At 38.1% G+C, this 16,025-nt stretch overlaps 1 protein-coding gene across 5 annotated transcripts in view; it reads left to right on the forward strand.

The window, feature by feature from the left end:
• The window catches only part of DACH2 (dachshund family transcription factor 2), a 264,433-nt gene that overhangs the window by 71,155 nt on the left and 177,253 nt on the right, over positions 1 to 16,025 (forward strand). For 4 of the 5 annotated variants that reach the window (XM_052672831.1, XM_052672830.1, XM_052672834.1 and 1 more), the window contains exon 2: positions 12,121 to 12,195. The exons of the other annotated variant lie outside the window; for it this stretch is intronic. In XM_052672831.1, the coding sequence (XP_052528791.1) occupies positions 12,121 to 12,195 (75 nt within the window). The remainder of the gene's footprint in view (positions 1 to 12,120; positions 12,196 to 16,025) is intronic. 5 annotated transcript variants of the gene reach the window in all.

Here is a 16,025-nt window from a genome sequence, read left to right on the forward strand (position 1 = left end):
TTGCATTATGGACAGCTTGTGGGATAGCTATGCCGATGCATTATTCTGGTTTCATGTGCATCAGTAATAAATAAAGTACATTTTTTAAGAGGCGAGGATGTATTTGAATCTAATAAGTATCTTTCCCTGAACGAAGAAGTCTTGCACAGAACTCCTGATGGGTAACATTAGTCAAAAATGTGATAGATCAAATTGCTAACTATGAAAGGTGTTGTTAATGTAACGCTGAAGAGAATTCTTGTGGGGTAACTGAGCTAGAGGCAGAGAGAGTGCATTCATCTTGGTATGCTGACAAAACATCTGAGTAATGATGGCCATTACGTCTTTTGTCACGGGCGAAGGTATGAAAAAGAAAACAAGTTGAAGTGTGAGCCATTTAGGAAAATTGCCATTTGACATGTAAACCTTTCTGCCTTTGTGTTCGTTTTCATGTTATGGAATGAATTTGCATTTTAGAAGGAAGTTTGATTTGCCTAGCAATTATGGGGAAAAAGGTGAATTTCAGTCTCTAGCTAATTAAACATTTATTGTTATTTTTTTCTGATTGTGTATTTGGTTTATTTTAGAAGGAATAAGCTGTTTTAACACTGCTTGAAAAAAAAACCACATTAAACGATCTAATTTATTGACTGATTTATTTATTTTTGAAAAAGACTCAGCATCCTAACATCTATATTGTGTTTATGTGGCTGTTTGTGCAAATAGATTTTAATTGAGCCTTCTGTTTTGTGAGAGGAGAGTGATTCTGAAATGCTCAGCATTTGCTCATTTTTTGCAAAATTAAAGGTAAATAAATTTGCTGATTTTTTTGCTGTTAGGTTGGTAGAAGACTTTGAACAAAAGTCAGACAAAGAGATTATACACAGTACAATTTCAATGTTGATAGAAATTTATCAATATCCAGTCTTGCTGCTGCTTGTGTTGACAAGTGATTGCATATGTTTATCTATCCCATCACAGATGTTTTTGTTTACTGAATTGTGTTTATAAATCAAAGGGAAAATCTAGTCAAGTTCATGCTACAGTGAATATTCATCTACAAATTCTTAAGAGCGACAGATTAATTTATTATATTAGGCTCAATCCTATCAGGTTCTTCTTAAGACATCTACGTTGGTCACAAAGTAGAGACTTTGATATCTAGGAATGTGAGTCCTGACCACAGAGGGCCCCCCCAGGAGAAAACCAGCCTTCTTGAATTCAGGGAAGAACAAAGCGGAACAGTCTTATACAACTCTGTTCCTATGTACTGCTGTCTATAGGATACTTTTTGTGTCTTTTTTCTTCCTTTTTTTTTTTTTTTTTTTTTTGGAGAGAGTGTCCCTTCCAGTTTGAATTTCAGCTCTGTTCCAGGAAATATTCTAAATAAAGAACAGTGAAAACATTTGACTAGTACAGATATCAGCAGGTGATTTTTTTTTTAAACATTGGACCTGCAGTTAATTGAATTTGGATGTGCTACCAGATGTGAATGGACCCCCTATATTGTTTATATTGTGATAATATTGTTAATATATGGTTCTAATAGAAATGTGCCATATGGCCCAACTGTGCCTTCACGTGGCCTAGAATTGGGTGTCAGGTATCTTACTCTGTTGTTTGTGTGGCTGTTGTCTTTTCAATTGTATGGGGTGCAGGTTGTGGAAGACTGTGGTTCTGACTGAGGGGGGGTAAAAATATATAAATATATAAATATAAATATTTGTGAAAAAGCCAGTTTTTTTGATTTTGGTTTTTTTTTTTTCCTGATACTTTTAAGTTTTCTTTTGGCTTTTCTGAACAAGTTACAGTCCGGGATGACACAGTAGACTGAAAAAATACATCTGAGAATATTTAAATCTGATTATTAGCAAGTGACTTGTAATGAATAGTATGACTTTAGGGTTTAAAATGTGAATGCAGACTGCTTTGGGTAAGCATTGTACATGGAAACATGCAGAAGCAGTGAAGCAGCTGAGGTTGTCAGGGGTGATGTTGTAGGGCTGAACAGCAGGGCAGGGGGTTGATGGAAGGAGCTAAACCCTCAGTCTGCTTTGGGGCAGGGTTTTAATGAGAAAAAGGAGAGCCAGGACATGCTTTGTGTGTCATCTTCACCTTGAATGAGAAGTAAACTAATATTGTAAGAGTAATGCTTAAAATAGTTGAAGGAAGGAAAATATCAGGAATCACAGAAATACTTGAGTATTTCTCAAGCAGTAAAGAGACTGTGTAGACAGTGCAAGGCAGAATAGCAGTAAATATCCTTAATATGTTGTGCATGAAGGGGAACAGCAGCAGTTGAAATCTGTAGAAAAATAGGAAAATAAATTTGTTGAATTCAAGTCTTGAAATCACATTTCCATCCTCTTCTCTTTCTCTCCCTGAACACATTGCCACCTTTTGCGTTTTTGGACCATGTGTTTGCAATGAGGAGCTCCTGGAGCTGAGCTACCAAAGTTGTGTGGTGTTCTCTTGAAAGCCTGGAGTTGAGGCAGATCACTGCTGTGTTGTATGGAAGCTTGTCCCATACCACAGCTGCTTCTGCGGTATTTTCTGTTTAGTCTCTGGTTTGACTGCTTCTGTGGTATCTTGTATTCACCTGAAGAGCAGGATTAAAGTGAAGAAGGTTGAAGTCTGCTCTGACAAATGGCCTTTCATGAAAAGAACAGCTATAACTAACCAAGACAGGAAACCCAAGAGAAATTGGATTTAGGATGTAATCTTTTAAACTCAAAACTGATACCTGACAGCACAGAGTAATGTGGTATGAATAATGTCAGTATTTGAGCTGCTTGTGTACATTAGGTGATATTTAATGGAATTAAATTACTTCTAGAAATTGGAAAGTTTTGATTACTGAACTACTTGACAAAAAGGGCATTTTAAATTAATTATGAGGAACATAAACTGATTTAGTGCAAAACTAAAAGAGCATCTGAGAAATAAACTTAGCCGTGTGATTAGTGAATCTGGCAGCTAATGACAAATGGTGACAGAAGGAGTCTTGGAAGAACTGGGAGTCACTGAATTGACAAAAGTGTACAGAAAAAGATGCGGGAGGAGTATCAAACCTGGCTTTCCTTGATACTGTACCTTGGCTTTCATTTCTTCTACTCGGTTAAACATGTAATGGAGTTTCAAAGAGTGCTTAGGCTTGCTGGTGAGAAATAGCCTAGAGTTACAGTGGAATATGTGCTATTTATTTGTAGTCTGAGGGTCTGTTTGTACTGTTCAGACTATTTGGTTATGGTAGCTTCGCATATGTATATAACTGTCTGTATGATCGTACAGGTGAATAAAGCAGTGGACCTACAGCGTTCAGTGAAGTCATTGAATTATAGTCTGCAAGAGACTCTTTCTGAATTGCTACAGTTGAAAAAAGAGATACTGAAAAGTTACTGTAAGTGAAGTGAAGAAAACTCCAGACTTTGTTATTCTGTTATTTCTGTGGCTGAAAAATCAACTAATTGTTTGCTAAAAATGAATGAACTTCCAAGTGATCAGTTATCAATTACGGGACGTTGATGGAATGACATTTGTAGCAGACAATTCCAATATCGTAGTTATAAGATGACGTGGAAGAAGAAACTAGTGATGTGGAAACAAATCAGATGTGGTGAGGCACTTTGGAAGCATTTGGTCTGTCAGGTCACTCACGTATGCATATGAGCAGCATTCTGTTGTCGTATGAGGAGGAAATGAGGCAAATTACGGTAAAAACTACATTTGGCCAAGAAAGAATATGTAGCAAAATGGTCCAGATGGTTTCTCTTGACCCTGACAGCAAAACATGCTAACCAGATTAGAAAATTAGACATCAGTAGTATAGGAGGGACCATTGGCAGCAAAGCTTCTTTAGCTTGTGGAGACCATGGGGGAGAAGTGTTTTTCTTTAACGGCACAGTTTGGTGAGTCATTGTTTTGAGACGACCAAAACCCACAACCAGCACTAACCTTGTAATACCAGTAATTAAAATATTATTGCATTAATGTGTTTGAACTGGACAGCCCAACCAACAGTCATTCTCTGGGAAGGAATTAGGTTTATTATAAATCTTTGTCCTGTGGGTGGGGGGTGGTGAAAGAGGGAACACTGCTAAAGCTGCTTGTATTGTGCAATGAACTAACTTGGTAAAGATAGAAAACTGAGCAGCCTTTGGAATGTAGGTTGCTGTTTTAAAAGAAAAATCTTTAAGAAAAATCTTTGGTTAAATGTTGTACTTCTGCACTGCAGCTTGTTGTGTTGTAACTTCTCTAAACTGACCTTGCATTCTTCTGTCTCAGATTCTCATTGAATGTTTGTGGTAGTAACCATGGTGGGACTTGGTTGTATATGAGCATAGAATCATAGCATGGCTTTGGTTGGAAGGGATCTTGAAGCCCATCCATCGGCAACCCGCTGCCATGGGCTGGCTGCCCCCCATCGGCCTAGGCTGCCCAGGGCCCCATTCAACCTGGCCTCCAACACCCCCAGGGCTGGGGCACCCACAGCTCTCTGGGCAACCTGTTCCAGTGCCACCCTCTGAGTAAAGTGTCTTCCTAAAATCTGAATCTCCAGTCTTTTAGTTTAAAGGTAGTATAAAATTCCTCCTAGTCCGATCACTAACTGCCCACAGAAAAAAGTCGGTCTTCCTCCTGTTCTCACCCCTTTGAGTACTGGAAGTCTGCAGTGAAGTCTCTCCACGGCCTTCTCTTCAGAGTATGGATTCCTTAAGCTGTAAATTGTTGCCTACATACATGCATACATACATACATATATATATATATACATATATATTTTTTTTTTTTTAAGAATTTTGAAGACATACGAGTTTACTTCTAACTGAATTAAAATCAGAAGGTGAGAAAGGAAATCTAATTTCAGGTAATTTTTTTCAGATGGTTTTTAAGTTCAATTTATATAAGTGCTTGCATTCTAATTTTCTGTTCTTCACAGCAATATGAAAAATTTTTAGAAGTTATACAACATTTAATATTTCTAGATTCTGTGGTATATGCAACACAGAAATCATTGAAAGTGCAACTCAAGTGAAGTTTACAGTATTTTTGGTTTAATTCACCTGAAAGTATCCTTCTGAAAATAAATTGAAGATAGCTTTGAAACATCAAGCCACGTGGTACCTCATTAGCCGTATTTATAGGGTAAAACAAGACAGGTGGGTCTGCAATTTGTTACAGCAAAGTAGCAGCTCGAGAAGGAGCTGAAGTAATTTGGATGTATTTTTAATTACAAACCTGTTGTAGGGGTTTGTGCAGTCAGTAAAATTGCTGAAAACACAAATGATACGTAAGAGAGGAAAAATAGGAAGAAAGGCACATTTATCAGTAATAGAGTAAGAATATAAGGAATATATGTGAGGGTTAGGAAATCTTCTGACCTCACTTAGGATATTGTTTTTGTTCTGGTTACCATATTGTTTAAAGATGTAACATTTGAAAAGGGGAATTTGATTGACCTTATGACTAAAGATAGGATCTCTGAAGGGAGGCTAAAATCATGAATTTCTATAACCTTTAAAGAGCAAAGGTTGAAAGGCATTTAATTGAAAAATATAAAATCTCCTGAATTATATATCAATATATAACTCTATTTCTTTTATATCAGAAATTATTATAAAAAGAGAACTATATGTCAGTTGAGCAAGTAACTCAGCAACCTCTTGCGCTTGCTTCTTTGTCCTTTTTCTTTTAAGCAGAAGGTTTAACAGACAAAAGAAGGAAGGCTTTTAGGGTTCTACTTTTCCTAGTTGACTGGTAAGTTTAGAAAAAAAGTTTTAATGAACATCAGGGAAAAATCTGACATTACTGTTCAGTATTCTAACGATCTCATTGATTGTAAGGGGGGGTGTTGCAGCGACTCTTCTGAATGTGCCTTGGGTTATAATGTTGCTCAGCCTTTTGAAGGATGCCCACACAGTGGGGACAGAACAAAAAACTTCCAAGAGATTTGGAGTTTTTCTAAAAAGTTGCAGGATTTGGTTACGTAGGTAATACCACCATGAGAAGTGACAGCTTCTGTCATTTTGTCATGGCTGAGCAGCTTGGCTTTTACTTGATACCTAAATAAATTTATTTGGGATTTGTAGATTCGGATCTGTAACTAGAGGAAACCCTCCAAATTGAGAAGGCTTGATGGATCTTCTTAAAGATCTCTATTCTGTCACTGTTATGAAATGCTGATCATCAACACTGTGTGTGCATGTAAGTGTGTGTGTAAATGCCTGGCTTCATCAGAGATCAGCGGATAAGCAGAACATTTAATTCTGATAAACCATCTGCAGCATGCACACATGGTCTTCACACAAAGGTTTCAAGATCACAGCTTATTAGTCTGGGTTCTGAGCCTTGCCTCCTTTGCTGCTCGTGTCGCAATACCCACATTGCCTGTCTGCTGAGTAATACAGAATTTTTCATCTGAAAAAGCACTGGCAAATGAACCAGACTTGGTGGAAAGCTTTGCAGTGTTATCTTAGCATAAAACTCATCTGGAATTACCAAGATAGAGCAATCAATCGTCATGTAAACATGCTCTTAAAAAGAGATGATATAACTAGATCAGTCTTAAAATTATGCTATTGAAAAATTATTTGTCCAATCATATAATATTTTAGTTGTATTTAGATGCAAAAAAAGCATAAAAAGCAGTTTGGTAAAATCCAGGAATCATTGCAAACGGTTATAACTAAGAGCATAAGATAATTTTATGGCCTATTTAAAGGTCTAAAGTGAGAGTTTAAAATTTTCCATATGTAAGAAACATATTTTGTGATTTACCAAAGGAAACAACCTTGGTAAGATGCAGAGGTGCTGGTCAGTCTGCACCCATCTGTCACAGATCTTCCAAGAACCATGTTTTAAAGTACTTACTGAAAATGAGAAACTGATAAAAGGGAGGCAGAAATGCTGTTGCTTTTTTAGTCTTTAGTTTTGACAGGCTTTGCTCAGCCACAGTGACACAAAAAAAAAGAAAAAGAAAACCCACCTGAATGTACTTAGGTTTGCTGTCAACTTTTAGAAATGAAATCAATTTTCTAGGAAATGCGCAGCTCTGAGCAGATCACTTGGTATTTCCCTTTCTCTTTGATAAATGCTGTATCTTGTAGTCTCGATCCATTAGAGTTTTGCCACTGACATTGCTGTTTAGGTATAATAATTTAAGCTCTTACATTTTCATTGTGCAGCTTTTAAGTGCTGGTCTGATGCAGTCCAGTGCTACACAATGGTCCCTCTTTCAGTATGCCACCAGATGAGTGAAATGCATGCTAAGAACATCAGGATATTTTTATTGTTTTGTACTTGTAAGTAACTGCCATTTTGAGAAAGACGTCTGATCACTTGGGCTGCTGTATTGATTGAATTGTGCTATTGAATAGGATCCATGAGAATGTTGAAGGTCCCATTAGGAAATACATATCTTGATTTATACTTGATGAGAGCTACATTGATCACGTTCACATACTGAAACAATTATTGATGGAATCTATGATGAACAAGTCATTTTAGTTGTGATGAACATTGGCTTCTAGCAGACATTTGACAGTGAACCATGAGATTCTTTGTTGTTACAGCACATCTGAGAAAATCATTAGGCTTTTTGAAGCCTTTGCATGCTTGGTATAAGTATTATCTGCATTAAGAGTCTCTAGATTCCTTTCACATCATTTTTGGCTTTCTTGTAGGAGTACATCAACAACTTTTGTTATCAGTAGCTGCAGTATATTAATACTAATAGAGAAATAAATAACTCATTATCAGAATGTATTTTTGTGGACAATAGTGAAGTATTCTTAAGGAGAAGCAGAACTTATCTGAGCTGGTTAAAATGAGCTCATCATGTGATGAAGGCAAACAGCAGCAATTCTGTGGAAAAGCATTGGAAATATTTTCAGTTTTCAGTTCTGGGTACTGTATTCTTGCAGAAAATCAGAGAACAGATATCCTTCTAAGGTTACTTTAACTGAATTTAAATGACTGTTAAAAATGTGTACTGCTACAATAAAGGAAGTTTTCATGTATTTTCCAGTGACAAAGCATTGCAAATTGGAGAGTTTAGCTGCCAATCTTAGAGTGAAATGAGATTTGCAAGAATTGTAATGATCTGTAGAATTGGAGATAAAGAAAATTGCCTATTGATGTCTGCAGTGAAGTCAGTAAACACCTCTGGTTTGTCTGTGCAAACCACTGAAATGACTCTGTACTGTTCTAATGATACAGAACTGCTTATAGTTATTATATCCACCCCATGTCATTCCATGGAGTGTGAAGGGAACAAGCATGTATTTGGGTTATTTGAATGTTTGTTACTTCTGTCTGTGATCCAAAGCTATGCACACTGCTTCCAAGAGAAATAGGAACAAGTTGTGACCACCCTTAAACTACTTGAAAGACCAAGCTGGTAAATTCAGCAGTGCAGCAGCTAGAAACTTGGCCATCAGAGCAATACACAGATGCTTACAGATCTGTATGGATTTGTGTAACAGCCTGAATAATGAGCGTGGATTTTTTTATTTAGGTTTAATGTTCAGTCACTGCAATTTCTTTTGTTTTCCTGGTTTGGTTTATGATCTTCAAGTTACATTGGTTAGCTACATTTCTGGACTTACTGCCCTTCTTCTGACTTCCAACATGTTTATGTATTTCCTATGTGATTCAGGAACAGAAATTGGAAAATCATTAAGTAGAGCTTAACAGTCTTAATGCTGCAAACTATTAAATTGCCTTGGCCTCAGAAGTGGATCGGATTTAAAATAATAAAGAAAAGAAGTTAAAAGGTATTATTCAAACGCACCAGACTTTCTTATTAAAATGAGCTGTGTTGAGTAGTGATTTTCTGCCTTAGCATCACTTTCATTAGGCAACCACCAGGGATGTACTGCATACACAAGAATAAAATGAACGGAGCTGACTCACACTCACACAGATGCATTTGCAGAATGTAGTCCCTGAATAATTTAGAAATGCAGAATAGAAGCGGTTAAGAATCACAGCATAATGGAGAAGTTCTGATCTTGTATATTATGACTTTAAGCTTGGGCCACTCCAGAATTTGAATATTTTCCTGTTTTTTATAGTTCTACAACAGAAGTTCTTTGAAAGAAGAACCTAAATCCTATTGAAGAATAGAAGATGGAGAAAGAGTTATCTATTTTTTTCTGGAACCAGTAAAGCCTGCTTGCAAATCTTGTTTTAATGAGGATGTTGTGAAAAATGTACTGCTTTTAAAAAATTGATTAATTCAACTAAAATGAAAAGTGTTAAAAAACATACATGAAGACAAAGCAAAATTGGTGATGTTGCTGATGTGATAAAATCAGAAAATTGAAGAATAAATTTAGTGATTCTCTACACTATTTAAGTAAGAGTAAACTCAGGGGAAGGAAAAATCAAGTAATGCAGTTAAAGAAATAGTGAGTTACTGGGTGATGAGTGGCTGTAGAGGGTGAAAAGGAATATCATTAGATGTAACGGGATTTGGAAGCGAGTTTGAAGCTTTTTGAAAAGTGGAAACTGCTGTCAGTCCCAACTGTTGTGTTTGTAGAGCAACTTACTCGGCATAAAACGGATTTTGAATAACTCTAATGGTGAGAGAACTGCCCCTGCTAGGAGGTTAACATTGCAGAGGATTAATCTTTAAATATCTTAAACCACTGGAAATGTAGATGCTAAATGCCATGAGAGTAGGTTTCTGTTGTATTGCAGAGAGCTGGGCAGGCAGTGTAGAGGGGTATAATCTTAGTAGGACTTGCTTGTTTTCAGATGTCACATTTGTTCATTAATGTGTCATGCATCAGACAGTTTGAAGTGTATTAATACATCTTAGTTATACTTCTCCTGTAATACAGAAGGAGGATGCTAGACAGTGCTACCAGGGTTGCATATTAAAATGTCTCCATTCTTGCTGCCGAAGGAAGTACTGCTTGAAGGATGTATTTCCGTGTATATATACATATATATGTATGTATATATACATATATATGAGGGCTGCTCTGAAAGTAAAGCTTCCCATTTTATTATGTCAGCCCATGACGTCAGATACAGACATTGGTGGGATGGCTGCAGCAGTCAGACCTTCCCACTGGTATCCCATGACATTTTGTTGCTGTGTGATGGCAGTAGTGGGGCAGTCTGACAGAATGGTGTCTGACATGGAAGTGCACCACAGAGCAGAGGTGTGTCATTGAATTCCTCTGTGCAGGAAAAAATGGCATTCATTGACTCTTGCTATAAACATTTATGGAGACCGAGCAGTGGATGTAGCAGTGTGAGCCTGGGGGTGGTGTGTTTCAGCAGTGGTGACAGTGGGTCACCTCCACTGGTGTGGATGTGTCTCAGTGTGGTCTGCAGGCACTTATTCGTCACTGGTGAAAATGCATAGCTCATGGTGCATTGAAAAGTAGTGTTTTGTAGCTGAGAATTGGCTCTTTCAAACAGTGTTATTGTGCTCTTCATTTCTGTTGTAATTACTGTGGAGATAAGTAGGAGGCATTACTTTCAGAGTGACATGCATATATGTTTTCTTTTTTTAAAGACCTGTTTGTTTACCTGTCATAGCAGCATTTCTCAAATATTCCAAAATGAATCATTTTGGTAGGGCTCTGGAATACATTGGTGCAGATCTTCTGTGTGAGAAATGATCGTTTTGCTTTTTCCAAAGGAATCTACTTGCTCTTCCTTTGGTATACTCTTGCTTGTATAGGGTGAGCAGTGGGGAGTGACAACAGCTCTTATTTTGAGGGTGAGTTTTGGTGAAAGAATTACAAGTTTTTGTGTGTTTTTCTGTGTCAGCTTTATTTAGTAACAATTTTTATCTTGTCTTATGGGCTAGAGAAAGTGCCATCAATTCAAAAAAGAGATTGAAATATTTTTCCTTCTGAATAGCCTAACAAATGTTTTGGAAACTGAAATTTGAAATGTCTGATGCCTAATAGTGCAGTGTTCTTCAAAGTAGGACATTCTTTGCATGCTTAGCACTGACGATTTCTTCTCTAGTTTCTTTGCCATGAGATACAAGCACTGCTGACTTTTACCACACAAAGCTTACTGTCGCTGTGGTTCTTTCTGTTTTTTCCCAAATTAGGACAGGTCATTCCTTCAAGATGAAGGACATCTCATTCGAAATTACTTATTCTTTAAGGAAAAAAAAAAAAAAAAAGCATTCCAGATGCAATCAGATGGGAATACTGCTATGCTATCAGGCATATTTGTTAATAAGATAGTAATGTAAGTAGTTAACATAACAGAAGTTGATTTGACCTGGTGATACGCATTTATACAGGGTAAACAAAGCCTGTTATCTGAGATTTTATTTATAAGGATCTGCTCAAGTGATCCGAGACCCCCCCACCACCTTGTTTGCCTGTCCTGCCTTAGACCTCAGCACATAATCTCACTGTACCGCTGCCCTTTTGACATGCGATTGCCCTTTCCATCAGCGTCTATCCAAAAGCATATTTGTCTAAAAAGGAAACAATTAAATTCCAATCTCATACAGAAAACCTTTACTTTTCAAAGAAAACATATGAAAGAAGTCTCAGAGTCATACATGACAGGCAACCCTCACTAAATAAGAACCATAAGTCATTAAATTGAATTCAGTTACTGCCAAAGTAGACACCAAGTCAACGATCTCTGTATTTTGCCTGTTTATATAAGTAATGTTATATGCCTTGGTTTTTATTTATTATTTTTCTGTTAAATCCTGTAGTAAGAATGCATTGTAATATGTGGTAAGTACCATTAACATGCAACAGAAATGACAAGTATGATGGGTAAATTAATACAGAAGTATTTCAGGTGTGGAGTCATCTACTCTCAGTAACAAATTGCAGTAGGCTACAGAGACTGAACTCTATGAAGATGACAGACATTGAGGGCATCTTTTGCACTTTTCCAGTGTTGCAGAGGGCTCTCAAGTCACTGGGACAGTCCAACTTGTGGATCAGGCTGTCAGCCCCTCTGTTCCATCCATATTTAAAGCCATTGGAAGTCTTACAGCCTTCATGCTGAACAAAGTTACCAGGTGTTTTGTAATGCTTTTGAACCAATGCAGTTTGTGTTTAAAGGGCTAATGGTTATTAACAGTTGTTTTATCTTTAATGATTGTCTGGTAAGTAGGTAACAATTGTGCATTTTCTTCCTTAGTTTGTTATTAAAAAATGAAGATGTTTCTAATTTTACCTGTGGAAGAAGAATGTGGGCTGAGTGGCCACTGATCAGGTAATGCACTTTGTCTTGTATTCCCACCTGAGCTTAACAGTCTGCGGCACAAAATGAGGCATGAGCCTAGAGGATGTCTGTGGGTCTTCATTGCAATCCACATTATGAACACTACCAAGTTGAAAGCCAGTGCAGACAGATTTTATTCCTTTAGCTTTTTTGGCAAAGGCCTGTTTTTATCAGTGAACTTGTGAACATAATTCCTACCTGACAGAACTTGAAACAGTGCAGTTTTGTCATTAATTAAATTTCCCACAGCTACTGTTTAAGATAGAAATGACTGAAATGACATTTCAGAGTATGTGATGTGTCAGTGACATTTCCCTGGATGCCACTTCACAGCGGGTGGAATTCCCAGAAATTATTGCAGCGCTCTTATTGATGTGGCTAGCTGAATCCCAGCTCAGCCTGATTTTTTTGTTAGGCCTCCGAGTATGTGGGCTTGATTGGTTACGTACTCACGGTGTTTGAGAAACTCTAGGCAGTGTCTAACTGCTAACAAGGCTTTTTCTGTCTAGTTGATTTTGTTTTACTAGTGGTGCATCTTGAATCCTTTATAGCTAATGGACTTGTAAGGTATTGTTACTGCTAAGGTAGCGACTGTTTCATCTGGTCTGATTGCCCAACTCAGTACTGAGAAGAGTTCTGACTCTTGGGCTGAGAAATCACCAAGCGCTGGTATAAAGGGAAACTCCTGTGACTAACTTCACTAATAGCTTAACTGGCCTTGCCACGTGATGCATAATTTTGCCCTTCAGTGGCGTTCTTTCCAAGACCTGCATAGGCTGAGAAATGTCTGTGTGTGCAGACTGTAAGGGTAAAAAGAGGTTCAGTTGCACTTCTGTTTGACAGTTAAGAGGACAAAAAGGACTGTAAATGCTTTCCTGTTTGATATTTAAAGCTAAAACAAATTCAGCTAAGTGAATTAAACAAATTGGTCTTAACAACAAGATTAATAGTTTTTTTTGAGCTGCCTTACTGATGTCTTAATGGAGATTTTATTATGTAATGTTAAGGATGGCATTGAATTATATATTTCTTAGTTACCATCTATCACCTACAGATTTAATTAACCTACTAGATTCATGTAGGTTTTTATTTTTCTTACAGAATCAGCTCTTCTACTCCCTGTGTGTCTTTGACAGCTGAGTTGTTGCTGGCAAAAGAAAAAGTTTGCATGTTCTGACCGACTGAATGTCCCTACAAATAGAAATGCATTTTGCTAGTAATAGCTTCTACGAAACAATACTAAACATTGGTGTAGTACATAAGCCTTTTACCACCCTTGAAAACCCAGCTTGAACCTTGAGCTAGTCATTTACATGATGTTTCCTTGGGATTACCTACATTCTTGTCCACTCTGACCTTGTAATTTTGCTCACAGTTGGAAATGTAATGCAGAGTGACTAAGATAATGTTGTTTACACAGACTTTAAGTGGAGTGACATTATAGTCAAGCAAGTGTCACATCACCCAAAGTGAAGGAAGACTTAATTACCATAATCCTGTGAATACTAAAATTCCTTAGCCATGTGTAGCATAATAATGTAATGCTCTGCATGTTGCATTTAATAATGTGAAGGTACTGTATTAACTCTCTGGAGAGATTCTATAGTCAATGTACATCCTTGGTGCATTCCATCGCTCACAGTATACCATCTTCCATTAAACATGCAGCTTGCCAGGCAGAACAGACATAAAGTGACTGGACTAGCATCTCTGTTAATCTGGTCAGTATTTGGTGCTGAGGTTTTGTAGAGGTGATGCAGTCTGTATTTTATTAAATAACAGGAACAGTAAGGATAAGATAGTAATAAAAAACGTATTGTGTCTTAGCAAACATATTGTTAAATGGACAGAAATGTTAAGTACTGCAAGACTTGAACAAGTTTTACCTTAAGTAGTCAAATGAGCCCACCTTTCTGTCAACACTGAATGCAGCAGCTTTATGCATTCAACAGGAACGAGAAGCAAGCTTGTGAATGAGTATGCAATCATAAAAGGCCAATCATGAGCAATTATCATAATCGTTTTATAAAAATGGAGTGATTATTGTTAATACACATTGCTCTTATCCCACCAGCGCTTAGTAGTGCACAACGTATTGCATGTCTTAAACACATATTTCTTAAGAATCAGACTACTTAGCGGCTGGAAGGCAAAACCAGCTATGACCAAGCCCATGTACAGTCAGTAGCTGTTTGCCTTTTATTACTTGAGAGCCCAGGGCTCTTCAGAACCTGCCTGGATCACAGTCTTGTTGCCCAGGCTGTACAGTTCTGTGGTCAATGGCTGACAATAGTAGATGGCTTCAAAAGTGCAGATGAATAGTCCATTTTTTCTTGTTATTGTTGGAAAGATGAGTTTGAATTAGCATTTTAAGGAGACTAGCAGGTAGAACAGCCAATTCTGGGGAGGGATTATGTGTTCTCATGTATGAACTGCATGTTTAGATAGCAGTTGGTGTATAGTTTGAAGTTCAGTTTTGATAGGACTGGAAAACAGTATGAGTGTACAAGTAAAGATGAAAAAACTGGACGTGAAGTCATGTGGACTACTAGTGTAAGATAGAATATAGACAAGTGGAAGCACTTAAGTATGGACTGTAGAGTTGGTGTTGGTTTGCACTAATGCAAATGCTAGTGCTCTGAGTTTGCCATTACTTACGCTAGCATGTTGCCTAAGCATACTTGCACTTGCTGCCTCTTGGCTCTCTTATTAGAATATGATGCTTTGGAACTGTCACATGAATATGTGAAACAGGACTAAAAAGCTGTGGATGGCAGAAGCAGCGTTTCATTAAAAACTACTGTGATGTAAACTAATATTCCAGCCCATGCGTTGTTCAGCAAGCATTCTGATCAGCAGCGCAGAGCAGTGCACGGGTGAGTTTTCTTTGCTTCAAGCTGACCACGTTTCCCTTTGAAATAAGGGCCTGGAGCTTTGCCTTGGCACGGTGGAAGCGCAGAAGTGCTGCTGTGCACGGCCATCGAGTGGGCGCGGATGGCTGGTGGCACCTGGGAGCGCAGGCTGCCGGCTGCGCTGGGGTCCCTGGAGCACGGAGGCCGCAGCTGCACAGCAGGTGGAAGTGCTCCGGTGCTCCCTCTTGTCGAGTCCCCCCAGAGCCACTGAAGGGTTTTAACTTAGTTGGATGTATAATTCTCATTGATTAACAGGAGTTCTGGGAAGGAACGCTTTTGTAAAACTGATGATAGGGAGGAGCTGCCTGGGGCAGAGGCTGTCAGATGATCTCCTTTGTGGCTCAGATAGTGCAAATATTACTGAGGAGCCAAAAACCCCTTTCCTCTCCCTGAATTCCATGGAGCAGCAGCACTGAAACACCAAACTGTTCAGATTGCTAGAGAGGAATTTTACAGGTCCTGTCTTTTTTGCTATTTCAAACATTTTTGAGTATGCAAACTTAGAGTACTGTTATATGGACCAAAAAGGTCAGGGAATGTTCCTAACACCCAGTCTTGCATTTCAGGATTTCTTAAGCAGGTTTCTTTCCCTAGAGTGCAACAAGTTCTGGCTTCACTTGAGACTTCATTTTCTGCCTTGTTGTTAGGGACTGCAAAGAATGGAAAAGGATCATTTTGGGAACCACGGATGCTCATCATGAAGCTCTGGGGAACGAGTAGTGCTTGGAATTCTCTAAATGCTATCTTGAAACTCGTGCATGCACACACAAAGCATGGATGCATACACGTACGTGAGTAGTTCTGTTCAGTTTTAGGGACCACAACCGGGTCTTATCTCAAGTACTCAATAAAGCTTGATGGGAAGTGCAGCATCAGAGGCCAATGAAGTGTCATCACTTGGGCCCATTT

The sequence above is a fragment of the Tympanuchus pallidicinctus genome, unplaced genomic scaffold (genome assembly GCF_026119805.1).
Source record: "Tympanuchus pallidicinctus isolate F22 unplaced genomic scaffold, pur_lepc_1.0 scaffold13, whole genome shotgun sequence".
NCBI classification, from domain to species: Eukaryota; Metazoa; Chordata; class Aves; order Galliformes; family Phasianidae; genus Tympanuchus; species Tympanuchus pallidicinctus.